The sequence below is a fragment of the Pezoporus flaviventris genome, unplaced genomic scaffold (genome assembly GCF_033815535.1).
Source record: "Pezoporus flaviventris isolate CSIRO_AGI_PZ_B2104156 unplaced genomic scaffold, CSIRO_AGI_Pfla_v1 ptg000188l, whole genome shotgun sequence".
Classification (NCBI taxonomy): domain Eukaryota; kingdom Metazoa; phylum Chordata; class Aves; order Psittaciformes; family Psittacidae; genus Pezoporus; species Pezoporus flaviventris.
In genome coordinates this window covers 1,686,542-1,705,702 of record NW_026892736.1, presented here as the reverse complement: position 1 = coordinate 1,705,702, position 19,161 = coordinate 1,686,542, and the positions used below count along the sequence as shown (strand labels likewise).

Sequence of the window (19,161 nt, the reverse complement as noted above, 5' to 3'; positions counted from 1 at the left end):
CAGGTCCTCAAACCATTTCCCTCTGATAACGTAGAGGTTTTAACAAAGACATCACACAGACTGGCTTCAGCGCTGTTGTGTGTAGCCACTTATGTATGCAGAGAGTAACCTGTGCTGGGGGGAAGAAACCTGTTTGCAGGACAGCAGAGTGGAGAAACAGAGAACAAAGACAGAACAGCTTCAAGACACCTTTTTCCTAAGCACAAGTGCCAAGGTCCCCGTGCAGAGCCCACCGTGGCCTCTGGAGATGCTCTGCTGTCACCAAGCCACCATGAGGGTGCTTTAGCCTCCCCTCAATGGCAGAAGGCAGTCGGGGGACGTTTGGGGACCGTGCTGCTCGGAGGGAGGTGTCAGATATTGCTGATAGGGCCCAATACAGCCCTGCTGAGAGGAACTTTATATATTCAAGTGCAAAACATTCAAGCTTTGGAGGAGAGAAAAGGCCGAGCTAAGGCAGAAGGGGAACGTGCTGAAGAGGAGGGGAAAAGGTGCGGTTTGCTCCTTATCAACATTGGCACTTGTGTGTGGGGAGCACCTACAATGCAGAAGTCCCAGGAAGCAGATGTTTGGGGGGGGAGCAGGGAGCTAGGGTGAGAATCCAGCTCTGGTTTCCCCTTCCTCATTCCCAACTGACATAAACCTTCTTTGCTCAGCATCCCTGCGGCTTCTCCCAGCCCTTCTGCCCATGCCATGCTGCTCTCCCACTGCTGGGCTGGATTCTACCTATCCACAGCTCCTCCCTGCTCGCTTTCAGGTCAAAGGGGGAGCTTCTCCATGAGAGGAACCCCCAGAAAGGGATTTGAGTTCTCAGGCCATGGGTCTTCTTGATGATACAGGCAGAGAGGTTTCTGGTGCTTTCTACACTGGGAGAAACACCTTCCCTTGGACCCTCGTGTCTTAAACCAGAAGCAAAGTCCCTGCACAAGGGCAGAAGAAGCATAAAGACATGGGGGAAGTGCAAAAGCCCAGACTGCTTCCTCCTATTGCCCAAAGCCAGTAGGAAATCAGGTGGGAATGAGGCTCGTGGCCAGTATCTTCCCAGCTAACACATCCTCCTCCTGGTATGATGGGCTCCAAGCTAGATATGACCATGACAGTGACACCAAACCTCCTTTCTCCTGCTAGCTCTCATCCCAACAGCCTGTTTCTCCTACCTCAGATTTTGAGCATGACCTAACAGTCTTTATCCAGCTGTAGTTTGTCCTGGAATGCTTGGCCTGCTCTTCCCCCAGTGTCACCTCCTCCTATCTGCTGTCCCTGCAGAACTCCTGCCAAAGTGACCCACACACAGGGGTCAGATGGCTCTGCTGCCTGCACTTAAACTCACCTCGCTCAGATGAGCTGGCAGCAGAGGGAAAGCTGCCCGAGATGGGATGTGTTGGGCTGAGAATGGGATCTCAGAGCCTGCTACTGTCCTACTGCAAAAGGCACGGGTTCTCCATGGCGTGGTATAACTGGAAGGAATTAAGGAGGAAAGAATATGAAGGATTTGAAGGAATCTGGTAAGTCTGGGAGAGGTACAGGAGGGAGAAGGAGCCTCACACATCCAAGCAGCTCGAGACCCACACCACTGACCCTCTGCCTGCATGGGCACCTTCTCCAGCCACAGCCCTGGCAGAACAAGAGGAGCAACATCCTCTCTAGACCCTTCCCCAGCATCTCCAAGCCAAAGCTGCCCTGTCCTCCAGTGCAGCAAGGAGCATCACTCACCAGCCTCAGGCCAATGTCCTTATGACCACTCAAAAGTCAGCAGCAAGAAGCATTTAAGTCCTTTGGGTGAGCCCAGGCCACCAGAGACCTGACACCAGAGCGTGGATGTGGTACAACACGAGGTGTCTGGTGCCAGCACTGGCTTGAAGGAGCTCTGTGGTGGGTGATGACTGACCTGCCAGCGAGGGCTGGATGCACGCCTGACCTCCCAGGGTGTCATGCACAGAGGTGGTGGGTGCTCAGACACCCATCTCCACACACAAGCTTCAGTCCTAACGGTGTTTCCTGCTGCACTGAGAAAGACACCACCAAGCCAGTGGTGGGGCAGGCGGTGGAAGGTGATTCCTGTGGACACAGGAGAGTTTTGAGCTGAGGAACTGAGGTGGCATCACACAGCAAAGGAATCAACACCACTCATGGTTGGGCAGTGACATTGGCTTGAGTCCCTTGTGGCCTCCAACTCCAGCAGCACCTCCCGTATCGTTGGCACACTGGAGCCAGCTCTTCAGATGGAGACTCTTCATTTGGGGTACAAGAGGAAGGGAAAGAGGTGTCCAACAGTAGCTCCTTCCCCTCGTTGCCTACGTGCTGGTAAAGCCTAACTGAGCTTAAGCATCCTGATGTTCAACCAGTTGAACACCATCCATCAGCCAGCATACAGCACTTGAGAGAAGAGATATGGAAGAGTGTGGGCAGAAGAGCAGCAGCAGCAGAAGGAAGACATGGGCAAGGTGGTTGGTTTCCAGCTCTCAAATGCCCATGGACCACTTAAAGCATTGGCAGGTGAGCGCCTGAGAAGATGCTGCTCGGTCACAACAACAGGAACCTAAGGAGGCATCAGCCTCATGGGGAGGGCTCTGCTCCTCCCCATAGGGCGGGTGACAGCCCATCACCCTATAGCTCCCTGGAGCCAGAGCTGGGATAAGCTTGGGCTGGGAAGGAGCAGATAACCTTTGGCAAACAGAAGCCACTGGAGCCCTCTTGGAAGAGGAGGGGGAGTGCAGGGATGTTTGCAGCGTGTTTATTGGAGGAGTGCTGGTCTCTGGGGAGAGGTTACTTGGTCTTGTTTTCTCCCAGTGGGATCTGGAGGAGCGTTGGGGACTGTTCCATGATGCGGACCAGCAGCTGGTCAATGTAGTTCTCCAGTTCATGGATGTGCTCCTCCTTCTTGCTCAGCTCCTTCTCCTTCTGCAGCAGGAGCTCGATGAGTTCATCGTGGGTCAAGTGATAATACTTGGCTGATTGGTCCAGAACGGTGGGATCCTGTGGCAGAAACCAAGAGGAACATTCAGTGAGTCATAGAATCCTATCATGGAATGGTTTGGGTTGGAAAGGACCTTAAATCAAATGAAACCCCTGTCCCCCAACAGTTACAAGCTAAAGGTGGGAGCACAACAGAGCCCATTCCCTTGGTGTGAGACCTGCCATCAGCTATCCCCTTTCTGGGGCTTCCACTCTCCTCAGTCCTCCAGCAGCAGGAAAAGAGAATTAAGAGCTGAAAAACCCCTTCAGGAGCTCCCAGAGGATGAGAGCTCCAGGGGATCCAGGTTTCCAGACAGGCTGGAGCAGCACAGCGGAGCGGGACCCAGACAGACCTCATCCCAGATAAGGTGAGATACTCCTAACCCGTAACATGAACTACCTGTGGAACCAGAAAGGGCTTTATGGGCACAGAGGCTGTACCTGTCCTTCCACTCAGGTGAGCTCCAGCAGCAGTGTTTTACAGGTCAGGTTGGGGAGGCAAACAGCAGCAGTGGAGAAGGAGGAGGAGAAGAAGAAAGGAGGAGAAGGAGGACAAGAAAGGAGGAGAAAGAGGACAAGAAAGGAGGAGAAGGAGGACAAGAAAGGAAGAGAAGGCACCCCCTGACACTGTGCCCTCAGACATCTCACATGGGTGTTTTCCTTGCCTCACCATGCCAGTGTATGGGATGCAGCAGGCAAGAGGCAGGAGCAAGGCTCCAGAAGAACTTTCCCCTCTGCCTTCAGGCCTTTCACCAAGCACTTATCCCATCCCATCCTATCCTCTCATCTCTGTGGATAACCTGGCATTGGCTCACACCCTGTACAACAAAAACCCCAACCCAAAGCAAGCAATGGGAGAACAAGAGGCTGAGAAGGTCCAGAGACCAGGCCATGGAGGAAGGCAACCAGGACTGAGGGTGCCAGGGTTAACACACAGGGCTCTGCTCCCATGGTGGCAGGACCCAGTTCTACCTCCTCCCACACCAGCTACAGAACATCTGGAGGAGGAGGGAACGCAGCTCTCACCTCAGAGGGATGTTCCTACCTTCTTGGTGTCTGCCTTCTCTGGGTGGGAGGACGGGGCCACAGGCTGGACGCTGCTCGTGGTGACCGTCTTCAGCTTCTCCAGCCCATTGCTCAGAGCAGTGGTCAGGCTGGACCTGTGCTGCTGCTTCTTCTCACTGGAGACCTCCTGCACCGCAGCGCTGATGGGTTTCACTGGGTGAGGACTAAGGAGAACAAGGAGGTTGGACAGTTGAACCCCCCCTCCCCAGGATGGGGAGCAATGCTGAGCTCTCCCTGGGGTTCTTGACCGATGGTTTGTGCTTGAAGGGAGCTTAAAGCTCCTCCAGCTCCAACCCCTGCTATGGGCAGGGACCCCTTCCACTGGAGCAGCTTGCTCCAAGCCCCTGTGTCCAACCTGCCCTTGAACACTGCCAGGGATGGGGCAGCCACAGTTTTTATGGGGATGGGACCCACTTATGACATTTAATGAGCTCCACACAGCTCAGCGGCTCTGAGGAGAGCCCATGTCCTGCAGAGCAGGCAGCTCACAGTGCTCTCCAGCACCATTTCCACCCAGAGGTGAGATAAGCAGCCCCAGGACATGTGTGTTTGGCTGAGATAGGGAACAGAGCCCCGTGCCCACACCTCTGCTGCTCAGTCGATGCTGAGTCCTGTAGGTCAAAACTCCCACCAGGCACTGGTACCATAGGGGAAGTTCAACCCAGGTCATCAGAGGCTGCTACATCCACTGCCCAGAGGGGGGGTTTGGGGGCCAGGAGCCCTCAGCTTAGAGTCTGGGGTCACCACTGATGCTTCAGGGATGCTCCTGAACTGCCTCAGCCCAAGAGCTGGCCTCCACCTGCCTGAAGACACCACTGAATTTGTCCCCTTCCACCAGCCAAAAGGGAGAGGGAGGAGGCTGTGTCTGAGGGCACCTTCTCTGTCACCTGAGAAGGAATTACAGCTTCAGTTATTTTGGCCTCATTCTTCACGCAGAAGATTGTTTCTGGACTTAATCGAAGTCCTTTTGCTTTTCAGTGTGATGGAAAGAGAAGTGACCTGATGCTGCTGTCCTGCAAGGAATACACAGACCTCAGGATGAATCATAGAATAGAATCATGGAATCAACCAGGCTGGAAAAGCCCTTTAAGCTCACCCAGTCCAACCACTCCCAGCACTGCCAAGGCCACCACTGCCCCATGGCACTGAGGCCTCGTCTCCACGCTGTGTGAACACTTGCAGGGACGGTGCCTGCAGCCCTGCCCTGGGCAGCCTGTTCCAATGCCTGAGCACCCTCTGGGGCAGGAATTGTTCCTCAGCTCCATCTAAACCTGCCCTGGGGCAGCTTGAGGCCGGTTCCTCTTGTCCCATCCCTTGTTCCTTGGGAGCAGAGCCCAGCCCCTCCTGGCTCCATCCTCCTGTCAGGCACTTGTAGGGAGCCATGAGGTCCCCCCTGAGCCTTCTCTTCTCCACACTGAACCCCCCAGGTCCCTCAGCCCTTCCCCATCACACTTGTGCTCCAGACCCTGCATCAGCTCCATTGTAAAATCCACCAGGAGCGCTGCAAAGCCTCTGCTCCCACCAGATGCAGCAGCACAGGGATAATCCCCAGTGGTGGGCATCCAAACAGTGCTGCAGGAGAAGGGGAACCTCAGCAAGGTGAGCACACACAGCGTCTCTTTACAATGGGGACATGAGGGTGTTGGTAGGATGGGCTGGAGGAGGAGGACTGACACCCACAGTGATGGTGCAAGCTGTTCCTGGGCTGGGACTGACACCTCTCAAGTCCAGCTTGTGCTCAATGTGCTCTGAAAGCTTTCAAACCTGTTCCAGGACTGAGATGACACCTCTGTCCCAGCCTCATTCATCACATGAGGCATCAGGTGGGTGGCCCAAGTCCTCAAGGCTGGTGCCTTCATGCCATGTCAATGGTGATGGGATCAGGATGTATTTCCTTGTGCTGACAGGGCACATCTGAAGTCCTCTTCAACCACGATGCCTCCTGTCATCCATTTGCTATGAGAGGACAGCAGTGGAAGCCACTGACCAGCTCCAACAAGCCAAAGGATCGTCCTTGTCACACCTTGCCACAGCTGTCCAAGCACATGGACAGAGCCAGGGCTCCAAAGCAGCATGGAAGGATGGAGAGGGATCCCATAAACCACCGTGGGAACAATCCTGTTCCTCAAAACACACGGTTCAGGAAGGAGACCAGTGGGGGCACTACTCATCCCAGCCACATAGAACACAAGCAGCTCCAAATGCTGTCATAGAATCCCAGCCTGGTTTGGGTTGGAAGGGACCTTAAAGTTCCTCCAGCTCCAACCCCTGCCACGGGCAGGGACCCCTTCCACTAGAGCAGCTTGCTCCAAGCCCCTGTGTCCAACCTGGCCTTGAACACTGCCAGGGATGGGGCAGCCACAGCTTCTCTGGGCACCCTGGGCCAGCGCCTCAGCACCCTCCCAGGGAAGAGCTTCTGCCTAAGAGCTCATCTCAGTCTCCCCTCTGGCAGGTTCAAGCCATTCCCCTTGGCCTGTCCCTACATCCCTTGTCCCAAGCCCCTCTCCAGCTTTCCTGCAGCCCCTTCAGGCACTGGAGCTGCTCTCAGGTCTCCCCTTCAGGAGCCTTCTCTTGTCCAGGCTGCCCCAGCCCAGCTCTCTCAGCCTGGCTCCAGAGCAGAGGAAGGCTCAAAGCAGCATGTGCTGATCTCTCCTTGGCACCTCTGACATTCCCAATCCTGCCTCTTACAAGTGCCATGTGATGCTGCCTCAGGCACACAACCAGAGTTCCCCATCACTTAAGGAGCTGCCCAACTGCTCCAAGGCAGTGGAGCCCTCCACGCACTGCCATGGGCTGTCCATTAGGTCCCACCTGTACCAGAGACACCTTCCCAGTGCTGAAGGCACCATCCCTCCCTTCCCCAAAGAGCAGAAAGGGGATCCTCCACACACCTGAGGGCTGCAACTGATGCTCTGAGCACCCACATCAACCGGGCAGCAACACTTCCGTGGTGGGAGCCCTCCCTCACCGCAGGACCTGCAAACACAATCCCACCACGTGCTCTTCCAGATGCTGATTTCCCCGGCTCCATCTTCACATCCAGCCCACCAGAAGCTGTTCCAGCCTCCCAGCTCCCTGTGAACAGGCCGTGTCCCACCCAAACCAGGCAGGAGCTGCTGCTGTCAGTCTTGACTTGCCATCTTGGATGAGATCAGCTCAGGGCCCTCTGGCCACTTGGGAAGAGGACATGGGACCCTGCAGGGGTTTCCATCCCTCCAAAGGGGGGCATGGACCCCCAGCACACCAGATTCCCAACAATCCACACCAGCTATCCATACCAATCCGGGTACCAGCTCCTCTATCTCACTTTTGTCCCAGCTGAGCCTTAATGTCCAGTCTAAGTCTTTCCTTTTTCCTTCCACCTTACTTCTACCGTATCTTTTCTTTGTCTACATTGCCACTGAGCATCTTACTAAGGAGATTCCTTGAGGAAAGGCAAACCTGGAAAAGGGCCCTTCCAGCTTTCCTCTCTCCCCTATGACAATTAGTCACCTCTCCCCAGCCTTACAAAGCAGTGCAGAACCTGAGCCTTCCACAGGGACCATAGAAACTCCTCAAAGGTGCCTCCTTCAAAGGTTCTTCAGTCCCAGCAGCAAGAATCCGAACCATCCATGGTTTACAGGCAGAGCAACCAGAGCAGGGATGTTCGAGGCCTTCTCAGACAGGCACCAGCACAGAGGCCAGCACGGACACAACGACCGGCTCTTAGGTCCAAGCCCCCTTTTCCTCCCACGAGGCAGTCAGGACGTGGATGGATGCAGTCAATCCCAAGGACTGACCATCATGCACCATCCACACAGAGTGTCCTGGGACTACGCTCGTTGCCTAAATCTACCCTTTGGGACTGCAGGACACTTCTCTTTCCATCTCTACCCGCAAATTGTGACCAAGGTTATCTGTTGGGGGATGAACAATCCAATTAGGAATGATTTGAGGATCTGGCCTCCATGAAGGGATAAAAACCCAAACCAGCTCCCAGCTCCAGCTCGTGCTGCTCTTTGCTCCCGAGGACATCAAATGCCCACTCAAGCCAAGGAGGGATCCCCATGCAGAAGAGCTGGAGCTCAGCTACGTTCTGCTGTGCCCATCTCCTGCCTCCCTCCCCAGGCCCATGACCAGTGCTACTCTTGGGCCAGGTGGGATTTTATCATCTCAGGGGCCCCATCAAGCTCCATTTGCCTCTGCAGCAGGAGTGAGGCCGACCAAATAAATCCCTGCCAGAAGACCCATGTAGGTCCCCATGGAAACCACAAGAGCTTGATCCCTGATGCTCAGTGCAGAACCCATGACCCATCTTCTGCCCAGGCAGACCAGGGGAAGGTGCACCAAGAGAACTCGATGAACTGAAGGACACAGCAAGAGCCCTCACCCTCAACCCAGCATCTTCCTCATGGCATTTCTACAGCCCAAAGCTGACCCGGGAGGAGGAAGAGCCCCTTCCTTCCTTGATGCACCACCACAATACCCCCCTTCCCATTCCCATTATCCTTAGGGCTAAGTCCCGTGGCTTCATAACCAGTGGGCATCTCTGCAGGAGGAAGGGGAGATCAGCATCCGCCACCGCCCTGGTGACACCACTTTTGGCTACGGAAGGAAGAAGGTTTTTAGTCCCTGATGGTCATTTAAAAAGGAAAGAAACCAAAGCTGAATGAGAAGGGAAGGGGCAGGAGCTGTGCACATGCCATGAAGGAACTCATGAGAGCATTAACAGCTGGAAGCTCTCCTGGCAGACATGGAAAAGGCACCTATTGCAAGCACAGGGAAGATGATGGAGCCAAACTTAGCATCGAGTGCAATGCGGATGCAATTCTGCTGCGCTTTCAGCTGGGGCAGGTCTTGGATGCATCAAACCATTTACCCTACGTCAGGGCAAACACAGGACACCAGCGGCCATTCCTCATGATCCAAGAAAGCCAAAGCTTCAAGCTGCTCAAGCCTGGACTCTCTGGGACCATGGGAAGGTGAGGGAAGAGTCCCTGCAGCAACAACACACGGAGCATCCTCCTTGGAGGCGGCTGCTGAGGGATCCACTTACCAACCCCGTTGCTAAGAGCAGATGGGAGACAGGGTTCACGTGTACCAAACACAACATCCCTTCGCCTTCCCCGGAATGCTCACCTGGAAATCTGCTGGAAAAAGGGCTTCTCAGCTGGCTGTGTCTCCCTGGGCAAAACCAGGAGCGCTGAAGCTTGTGTGTCCCCGGGCTGTGGCATAGGGCAGGGCTGGGCGGCTGCGCGGCTGGTGGCGGCAGGGCAGGGGCAAGGGAAGTCAAACTGCTCTGGGTTAGTTGCAGCCACGAGGAAAGGGGTGGAGAAGGCCAAGGGCTGGTGGTCATGCAGGAAGGGTTGGCCTAGCACATCCCTGGGGAGGTTAGCGGGGAAGCCTTGCCCAAGAGCTTCCTCTTGGAAGCTGGAGAAGCTGGAGCCCCCCTGAGCAAACCTTTCGGGCAGCACAGGTTGGACAGGGATGGGCTCTGGTGGCTTCTCCACAAAGGGGTTGGTGGGGGGGTTCGGGCTGAGGGCTGGAGCAAAGGGGTTTCTCGGGGTTGAAGCATCCTCTTTGTGCCTCTCCTCTGCCCCTGCTGCCTTCCAGAAATCAGCCTTCTTGAAGTCTATCCCGGGCTCGCTGGTTGTGGGGCTGCCCTGCTCTGCCTCCCGGGGAGGAACAGCCACTGCCATGGGCTGACACGGCTCACCCTGGCCTCCTGCTTGCCCCACGGGGCCGGCCACCAGCTCCTGCTGCCCCTCACCATCACCCTGGACCAGCTCTGGCTGCGGTGGGCTCTCCCCATGCGCTAACCTTTGGGGTCGTGGTGCTGAGCTGAGACCCACGGGGTGACCGGCTACTTCCTGCTCTTCCAGAGCTGTCCAGAAGGTTTCCTGCTGGGCCAGGTCTAGCTTGGAAGGTGGGTTTAGTCTTGATGTACTGAGGTCCTCAGGGAATGGCTCCTGGTTGGAGGCCATCTCCCACTCGGTCCCCATCAGAGGGGATAAACCTGACTGGCCTAATCCATCCAGGGAGAACTCTGATGGGCAGGTCTCGAAGTGCTCAGCTGCATGTGTCTCATTCATCTCTGATGGCTCTTCCCTCAAAGAGGTGTCACCTTTTGACAGCTCATGAGCTCTCGCCTCCAAATGAGCTGCTGAGTCCACAGGGGCAGATTCCACATCTCTGGAGACGGGGAACTCGCTCCCAGCTACATCCACTCCCACTGTGGGAGATGCCGGGGCAGAGGGCTCGCTGCTCAGACAGCTCCTCGGCAACTCCACCTCTGCCTTTGGGCCCTCCACCTCTTCCCGTTGCTCCTCACCCCCTTGCTGTGGGTTGCAAGCGTCTTCCTCCTCGCCATCCCCTCCACCTCCCACGGCTGCGAACCACCTCGGGGGTTTGGGTGGTGGCACGGTGGAGCTGGCCACCATCTCCTCCTCCTCTTGGCTACCTGTCCATGGAGAGAGGACAACCTGCCTCTCCCGCACGTCAGAGCTCAGCCTCACCCGGCTGTCACTGGCCTCCAGCCTCATGCTGGCCTGGAGCCGGTACACCGATGTCCGGATGTCGAACGCGTCCTCCTGGCCACCAGCACCCTGAGGCTCCATCCCGGGCTCGGGGACCACAGGGAACCGTCGTGGGGCCACATCTGGGAGCACCCGTGGGGGCACGGCCACCACGTTGCTGCCTACGAGGGGCTCGGAGGGCAGCTCGGGGCTGAAGGTGCTTCTGGGCAGCACGCAAGCGGCGGCACGGGAGCTGCTCTTGGCCTCGAAGGTGCCCTCGCTGAGGAAGGCCGGACGTGAGCTGAAGGTGCTCTCCTGACCCACGTGCTCCTGCCCTGCCACGCTCTGGGTGCTCTCTGATGGGTCAGGGGTGGTTTCGGTGGCTATGGTCATCCAGCCGTTTGTCCCTGCACTAGAGGGGTCCTCCTCATTGCTGTCCCCTTCCTCCCTAACGCTGTCGGGAGCACTCAGTGGTGTTGAAGCCTCTTTCTCCCCTGGGTTTCCCGAGGCAAACGTGGTCGTCCAAACTGTAGGAGTGCTGCTTTTCCTCCTCCTCCCCATGGACCCCACAGACACGGGGCTCAGCACGTCCTCTATCACGGTGGCTTCCTGGGTTGTGCTCACCAGGTTTGCCCCCACGTCTAACCCCGAGAAGTTGGTCCAAGCCCGTAGAGTCGCGGGTATCTCAGTGCTGATCTGCGCATCAGCCTTTTCAAACACCTTCGTCCCCTTCTCCTGAGGTGGCTCCACCGATCTCTCCGTGGGGCTGGCTGCACCAGGATCATCGATGAAAGCCATGCCCTCTGCTGCCACCGAGGCAAAGAAGTTCTCCTTCTTCAGCTCCGGTTTGAGCCTGCTGGTCGCAAAGGCATCGAAGGTCTCGTCCCACTCCGAGAGGGGAGGAGGCACAGCGGGTTTCTTGTCCGGAGGAGGAAGGGCTCCTTGTGATGGGGGAGTTGTTTCTGGAACGGGGACACCAACGCTTGGGGCTGGAGACTCCCTCTCTGGGTCTTTATGTCTTAGGGAGGCAGAGGGACTGGAATCCTCAGAGGAATAAAAGCTCCCAGCGACCTCTGGAGCAGCGCGCGGCCCAGCCGGGAAACTAGAGAGAAAGCGAGTAGGTGAAGGAGAATTTAGTACCTGGTCAGCGAGGAGGTCCTCAAAGAAGGGATTGCTCTGCAGGGAGTTGAGGAATGGGTTGGTAGGGGACAAGCATCCGGATTGACCGTCTCCAAGAGCGGGAGAGAGGTTAGTGCTTGGCATGCTAGCGAGATGGGCTACGGCAGCAGGAGGAAACTGGGCAGGGGAGCAGGGAGGAAAAGGAGAAGGAGCATCTGAGCTGGTTTCTACCTGAGGAGACACTTCCAGGCTGTGGAGGGAAGACAAAAGAGTCCTCCTGGTTAATGCTGTGACAGAGCTGTAAGCACACACCACACACACTCCAAAGCAATGCAATGATCAAATACGTTCTCGTCTCTCCGGTTAGGCAGAGCAATGATTATGGAGTCAAGGCATGGAAAGGGCATGCACGACACACAGGAGAGGGCAGCCCTTCTTCTAGACGTCCTCCACACTTCCCCTTCCTACCTTAGCAAGCCCCAGGACTCAGGAGCCAGGAGGTTTTCCCACCTCCTGCAGCCCAAGGACTGGGCTCAGGGGTTTTGCTGCGTACCAAGGGCAAGTTGTGCACAAGGAGCCGGGATGGGCTCTTGGATCGGGATTATTGAGCCAGGAAGAGCACCCAGGAGTGAGTCTTTCCCAGCTTATCCCAGTGCTTCATTACCTGTCTGCCAGCACATCAGGGAGACAGCAGACGTGGTGCTCCCTCTGGCACGGGAGGGAGGGCAACCAAGCAGGAGGGAGCACATGGCCAAGATGCAGCCCTGGATCCGCTCCTGCCTCTGCCCAGTGTCCCCACATCCCCTTCATCCCATCACTTCTGGCCTGAAACCCCATGGAGGACCCCAAGGAGGAGGAAAGGATCCAGCACACGTCAGATTCACACTGCACATCCTCCTGTACCTCACCCCATGTCAGGCAGCCAGTTCCCTGCTGCCTTTCCAAGAGGGACTACAGTGACCTTGCTTTGGGATTCACTGATCTTCCTTTGGGATCTCCTCTGGCAATGTGCATCACCCCCGTGGGGAACTCACCAGGTTCGGGATCATCATCTTGGTGGTTTTCACATCGTGGTGGGGACACCCCATGTCCCAGCCAGCGCTCTGATACCACATTCCCTCCTCCTGAGCCCCCGTCCCCTTCACTCACCCCTACCAGGAGCAATCCCAATGCCAGGATGGGAACAGCCAGCACCAGGACTGAGCTGCCCCCAAACTGAGTCAATGGGATCACCTCCTGCGTCAGCCACCGCAGCTGGGCATCAGAGAGCCCCCAACCTTGGACTGGGAGAAACACGGACATCCACCAGCCAGCACCGCGCATGGCGAAGATTAATGAGGAAGGAATGAAGGAATGGCCCTAGGGATGCACCATGGCATTCCCTGCCTCAGCCGAGCTGCCGGTGGGGATCACAGGCAGCACTGGAAGATCCTGGTCAATGCGTTGTCAAATGAGAAAGTTGCCTGGAAAACCGTGTTCATGTGTCATAAGGATGCACAAAAGCCTCAGATACTTTTTAAAGCTCAAAAATGCCATCTTGAGGCAGAAGCTGAGGATGTGTGAAGGTGCAGCACAGAACCATGGAATCAGGGAATCACCCAGGATGGAAAAGCCCTTTAAGCTCACCCAGTCCAACCATTCCCAGCACTGCCAAGGCCACCACTGCCCCATGGCACTGAGGCCTCGTCTCCACGCTGTGTGAACACTTGCAGGGACGATGACTGCAGCCCTGCCCTGGGCAGCCTGTTCCAATGCCTGAGCACCCTCTGGGGCAGGAATTGTTCCTCAGCTCCATCTAAACCTGCCCTGGGGCAGCTTGAGGCCGCTTCCTCTTGTCCCATCCCTTGTTCCTTGGGAGCAGAGCCCAGCCCCTCCTGGCTCCATCCTCCTGTCAGGCACTTGTAGGGAGCCATCAGGTCCCCCCCTGAGCCTTCTCTTCTCCACACTGAACCCCCAGCTCCCTCAGCCCTTCCCCATCACACTTGGGCTCCAGGCCCTGCACCAGCTCCAGTGCCCTTCTCTGGCCCCGCTCCAGCACCTCAATGTCTCACAGCAGGCAGGTTACGTGCTGCCCATGCCCTGGACCATGAGTGATGCACGGATGGGGAGGAGCCCGTGCTCACTGCAGCAGGGTGGCAGGACCCCTCCTCCCTGCTCCTGCCAGCTTCACAGCCCCCCTCACACATTACCTTCCAAGCAGCTACCTTGCAAAAGTGCTTGCCTGTGCAATCAATGCCACCAGAGTCCCTCCATCCCAGTTTTCAGGTAGGTAACAAACACAGAAAGTGGCTGAAGCTCAACTCCAGCGCCCATCAGACACCACACCAGAAACTACTGGGCAGAACTGGCAATTCAAGCACCAAAACACCCATAAAAACCATCCTTTCCCCCCAGACCTGCAGCACACTTGGTGCTGTGGCAGACAGAGCTCCTGGGTGACCTCTCCTGCAGTCACTACACAGCAGTGGTGGCCATGGTCAAGCATCCACCCCAGTCCTCACAGAGTCCGTCCATGCTCTGCTGCGGCTCCATGTCCTCTCTGGGCACGTGCCTCCACAGAAGGTAACTCAGAGCTGCCCAGCTCTTCCTGGGTGTTTTGAGCTCCCAGTGAGCACAGAACATCTCCAGGACAAGCAATGGAAGCAGGTGATGGAGAAAGTGATGGATCTTTAGGCACAAACTGGCCCCGAAGGACCAGCTCTGCTTGGAGTCAACCCATCCATGCATGCTGTGATGGGCAGGGACCCCTTCCACTAGAGCAGCTTGCTCCAAGCCCCTGTGTCCAACCTGGCCTTGAACACTGCCAGGGTTGGGGCAGCCACAGCTTCTCTGGGCACCCTGTGCCAGCGCCTCAGCACCCTCACAGGGAAGAGCTTCTGCCTTATATCCAACCTGAACTCGCCCTGTTTCAGTTTGAACCCATCACCCCTTGTCCTGTCACTCCAGTCCCTAATGAAGAGTCCCTCCCCAGCATCCTTGTAGCCCCCTTCAGACACTGGAAGCTGCTCTGAGGTCTCCACGCAGCTTCTCTTCTCCAGGCTGAACAGCGCCAACTTTCTCAGCCTGTCTTCATACAGGAGGTGCTCCAGCCCCTGACCACCCTCATGGCCTCCTCTGGACTTGCTCCAACAGCTCCAGGTCCTTCTTACGTTGAGTTTCCCCTCTCTGCTGAAGGATGCTGAGGAAAACCAGGAGCTGAGGACGGCGAATTCCTCTAGAGGGAAACCTCCGCCTGCAGCAGCCTGATGGGAGATGATCTTTGCTGCATTCAAACGCTGACTCACCCTCCTCCTCCTCCTCCTCCTCCTCTTCCCATAGCCCAGCACACAGCTCTGCCAGCCAAAATAAATAGCTGGTACCTTTCTGCCCTCATTTCTGGGTTTGGCAGCACTTCACAGGCATGGTTTAGCCTCTTCAGCATTGAAAACAGAGAGAAGAAATCTTGCTGAGCAACCCCCCGATGGAAAAGTCTATTGGAAACAGCTTGTTCAATGCAGGGGTTTTCCCCTATGGATTGCAGCCTGGATTCCAGGCTGAAAGCAAACACCCTGCAGGCACAGGGCATGGTCCCCAGCCGTCACAGCCCATCTGCAACAGGATGGGTTAGGCTGAACCATGGAGATAAAGGGAATGTGCTCAAATGCCGAGGTCTGGGGAGGGCAAGGCTCAAGTCCAGCAAGAATAAGCTGAGGTTAAGAGCTGCACTGAAGCTCAAGTGGAAAATCCCTCCTAGGAGGGCTGGAGCATAGAATTCCAGCCTGGTGTGGGCTGGAAAACACCTTGAGATCATCCAGTACCAGCCCCCTGCCACAGGCAGGGACACCCCACAATGAACCATGCCACTCACAAGCTGCTTTTGGCACCATTGCCCTGTGGACCAGCAAGGAGCATGGGCTGAGGTGGGAAACCAGCAGGATCAGGGCGCTGGAGGCCCCAAGAACAGCTTCAAAGCCTGGCAGGGATCAGGCATTTCCTCCCATCGGCTTGGTGTGGAAAGGGCTGGGATAGGCTATGGCAGCCCAGGACATTTTTGGACAGGGTGGGAAGGAGGCAGAGGACAAAAGCAAATGCTGCTTTTAAATAGGAATTCTGGAGGTGAGAGGAGTGGCTGTAGGTCTCTGTGCAGGAACTGCTTTGCTTGCCCCTTGGTCCTCAACTGCCCATCAACCCAATTACAATGAACCAGTCTGGCTTTATAGATGTGGCCCCAAAACCACAGGGATAAATACATAAATAGCAGAGATAGGAACTGGGAAGTTCTTTCCTGTGAGGGTGGTGAGGCACTGGAATGGGTTGCCCAGGGAGGTTGTGAATGCTCCATCCCTGGCAGTGTTCAAGGCCAGGTTGGACGAGGCCTTGGGTGCCATGGTTTAGTGTGAGGTGTCCCTGCCCATAGCAGGGGGTTGGAACTGGATGATCTTAAGGTCCTTTCCAACCGTAACTGTTCTGTGATTCTAAGTGGGAGCCCAGGTAGGTGCAAACCCCAGAACCTGCTTTCCATAGGATCCCAGCCTGGTTTGTGTTGGAAGGGACCTTAAAGCTCACCCAGTCCCAACCTGTGCCACGGGCAGGGACCCCTTCCACTAGAGCAGCTTGCTCCAAGCCCCTGTGTCCAACCTGGCCTTGAACACTGCCAGGGATGGGGCAGCCACAGCTTCTCTGGGCACCCTGTGCCAGCGCCTCAGCACCCTCCCAGGGAAGAGCTTCTGCCTAAGAGCTCATCTCAGTCTCCCCTCTGGCAGGTTCAAGCCATTCCCCTTGGCCTGTCCCTACATCCCTTGTCCCAAGCCCCTCTCCAGCTTTCCTGCAGCCCCTTTAGGCACTGGAGCTGCTCTAAGGTCTCCCCTTCAGGAGCCTTCTCTTAGGTCTCCCCTTCAGGAGCCTTCTCTTCTCCAGGCTGACCCAGCCCAGCTCTCTCAGCCTGTCAAGAGAAGGTTTTTAACCTGCAAACAGCACCAGTGCTGTTGTTTGTACAGGAGAAAGCACAATTTCTCCTATTGCCAAGCCTGAGATGCAGCCTCCCTTTATCATCCCGATTCACCCCGCAGGGAGCGGGCCCTGTGGAGCTCTGATAACACTGGAGGAAACCCTGAAAACAGTGAAACCAATTGTTTTAGGCTCAGCTGAACCTGCTGAGCTCCTTCCTCACACACAGCCCTGGACCACACAACCTTCAGAACAACAAACCCCAAAGAGCCTTTTATTCAGGCCTCCAAAGAGCAAACACCATCTTCCTACCGCTTCCATTCCAGCCAGTATCAAAGCCTGGTTGCTTTAGCAAAGCAGAGCCTTTGGGACCTCCTTCCTTGTGTAGGCAATGAGTAACCAGCTGTAAATAAGTGCTGCTGATGGCTCAGCAAAACCCTGCCCATAAGGAGAAGAGCAAAGCTCTTTGGAAAGCAGAAGTTAACCTGGAACCTTCCTGCTTTTAGACAGGGTCTGGTTTTGCAAGAGGTGCAAGACTTGGCTTAGCTGGAGGCTCATTTCAAGCTGAGCTTTGTAAAGCAGCCTTCTAATTACAGAGCTTTTCACTAATGACAGGTTGAGCTTTCTGGCCCCGCAATGGTGTCTGCTTTTGAGGTTGTCTCCATCCCTTTGGCTCCGGGTAAAACTTGACCTATCCAGTGGGCAAAGAGCGGAGGGAACGCTGCTGGCTCAGCTGGTAGGAGCTGCAGGGCTGAAGGTTCCAGAACGAGGAGAGCAAGAGGGGAAAATCCCTTCTGCAGGTAAATTAAAGGCTTAAAACTGCTTCATGCAGAAGCTGCTCTCTCTACAAAGCAAAGGTTCAATGGAATCCTGGAATCCCAGTGGAAGGGACCTCAGGGATCATCGGCTCCAATCTTTCCAGGCACAGCATGACCTACACTGGATGTCCCAGCACCCTGTGCAGCCCAGTCTTAACAGTGTCCAACACTGGGGAGCCACCACTTCCCTGGGGAGATTATTCCAATGGTTGCTCTCAGCGGGAAACATTTTCCCTCTTGTGTCCAGCTGGAATCTCCCCAGCAGCAACTTGTGCCCATCACCCCTCGTGTTTTCTATGGGATTCCTTGTCCAAAAGGAGTCTCCATCTTCTTTGCAGCCACCCTTTAAATACTGGACCATGGTGACAAGGTCTCCATGAGCCTTCTTCTCTCCAGGCTGAACAGTCCCATCTCCCTCAGCCTCTCCTCATCCAGGCTATGATCCATCTCCAGCTCTAGAAGGCACTGAACAGCTGCTCCAGATGCAGGTGGACATCCACAGCTGGGTGCCCAATGCATGCTCAAGAGACCACACACGTTTGATCCTACATTTGATGGTACCAGACCACACGTTCAACCTGACACCAGCAAGACCTCAAAAGCTCTTCAACAGCTTTGCCTTGCATCAGTGGCATGCTCCATGAGATCATTCCGTGTGAGGAAGGAGACTAAAACCACACAAGAGCTGTGCACAATTAGAATGAGCAACAGTGGTGGAATTCATGGTCAGAGAAATGAAGACCCAGGGAAGCCAGACCAGAGAAGTGCATCTCCCTGGGATGGTGGAAAGGCCTTTTCTGCATCAAATGAGACTCAGGCACCATCTTCCACCGCCCAGCCTGGGCCGTATGGGGGAAAGCATCAAGATCCTGGGCTGTTATTGCTCATGAGCTCTGTAAGGGTAACAAACCAGCCCAACTTGAAGTGAAGCTCTTGAGATCCCCCTTCTGGCTTCAGCTGCACACCCCCAAGCATCATTTGCTTTCTTTTAATCATGGAACGGTTCGGGTTGGAAGGGACCTTAAATCCCATCCAGCTCCAACCCCTGCCACAGGCAGGGACCCCTTCCACTAGAGCAGCTTGCTCCAAGCCCCTGTGTCCAACCTGGCCTTGAACACTGCTAGGGATGGGGCAGCCACAGCTTCTCTGGGCACCCTGTGCCAGCGCCTCAGCACCCTCACAGGGAAGAGCTTCTGCCTAAGAGCTCATCTCAGTCTCCCCTCGGGCAGGTTCAAGCCATTCCCCTTGGCCTGTCCCTACATCCCTTGTCCCAAGCCCCTCTCCAGCTTTCCTGCAGCCCCTTTAGGCACTGGAGCTGCTCTCAGGTCTCCCCTTCAGGAGCCTTCTCTTGTCCAAGCTGCAGTTTAAGCTCATTACTTCCCATTTTCAATCTGCAAACTGCAATTAAAGCCCATTCAGCTGTTTAGAAACGCTCCAAAAGGGGCCTCTGTGAATTTGTTCCCTGCAGCCCATGCTGCTTCAAAGCAATTCCTATTTTGGGGAGAGAAAACCCCAGCTGGAGGAGCTGCTGTCTCACAGCTCATCCAAGTTCCTCCTATAGAAAACAGGCATCTGCAGGCAGCGTCCTGAGCAACCCAACTCTGAGCTAAGCTGAGCTTCAGCTTAGCTTGAATTCACCTGTGAGCACTGAAGTAGGTTAAGAGAGAACAGAGTGAAAACCCTCTGGGAAAGGAATAACACTGGGAATGGCTCCAGCAGCTGTCATGGAAGGGAATGGTTGTTAGAAACCAGCAGTGTTTGAGAGCACCTCTGTGATTATCTGCTGG

The 19,161-nt window shown here is 55.7% G+C and overlaps 1 protein-coding gene across 1 annotated transcript in view; it reads right to left on the bottom strand.

Moving 5' to 3' along the window:
- Positions 1-2,709: 2,709 nt before the first annotated feature.
- RAB11FIP5 (RAB11 family interacting protein 5) overlaps positions 2,710-19,161 on the bottom strand; it is a 36,809-nt gene continuing 20,357 nt past the window's right edge. The window contains exons 4-5 of the mRNA XM_061440998.1: positions 3,998-4,181; positions 2,710-2,973 (exon numbers count right to left, since the gene is read on the bottom strand). Of these exons, the coding sequence (XP_061296982.1) occupies positions 2,764-2,973; positions 3,998-4,181 (394 nt within the window). The 3' untranslated portion in view covers positions 2,710-2,763. The remainder of the gene's footprint in view (positions 2,974-3,997; positions 4,182-19,161) is intronic.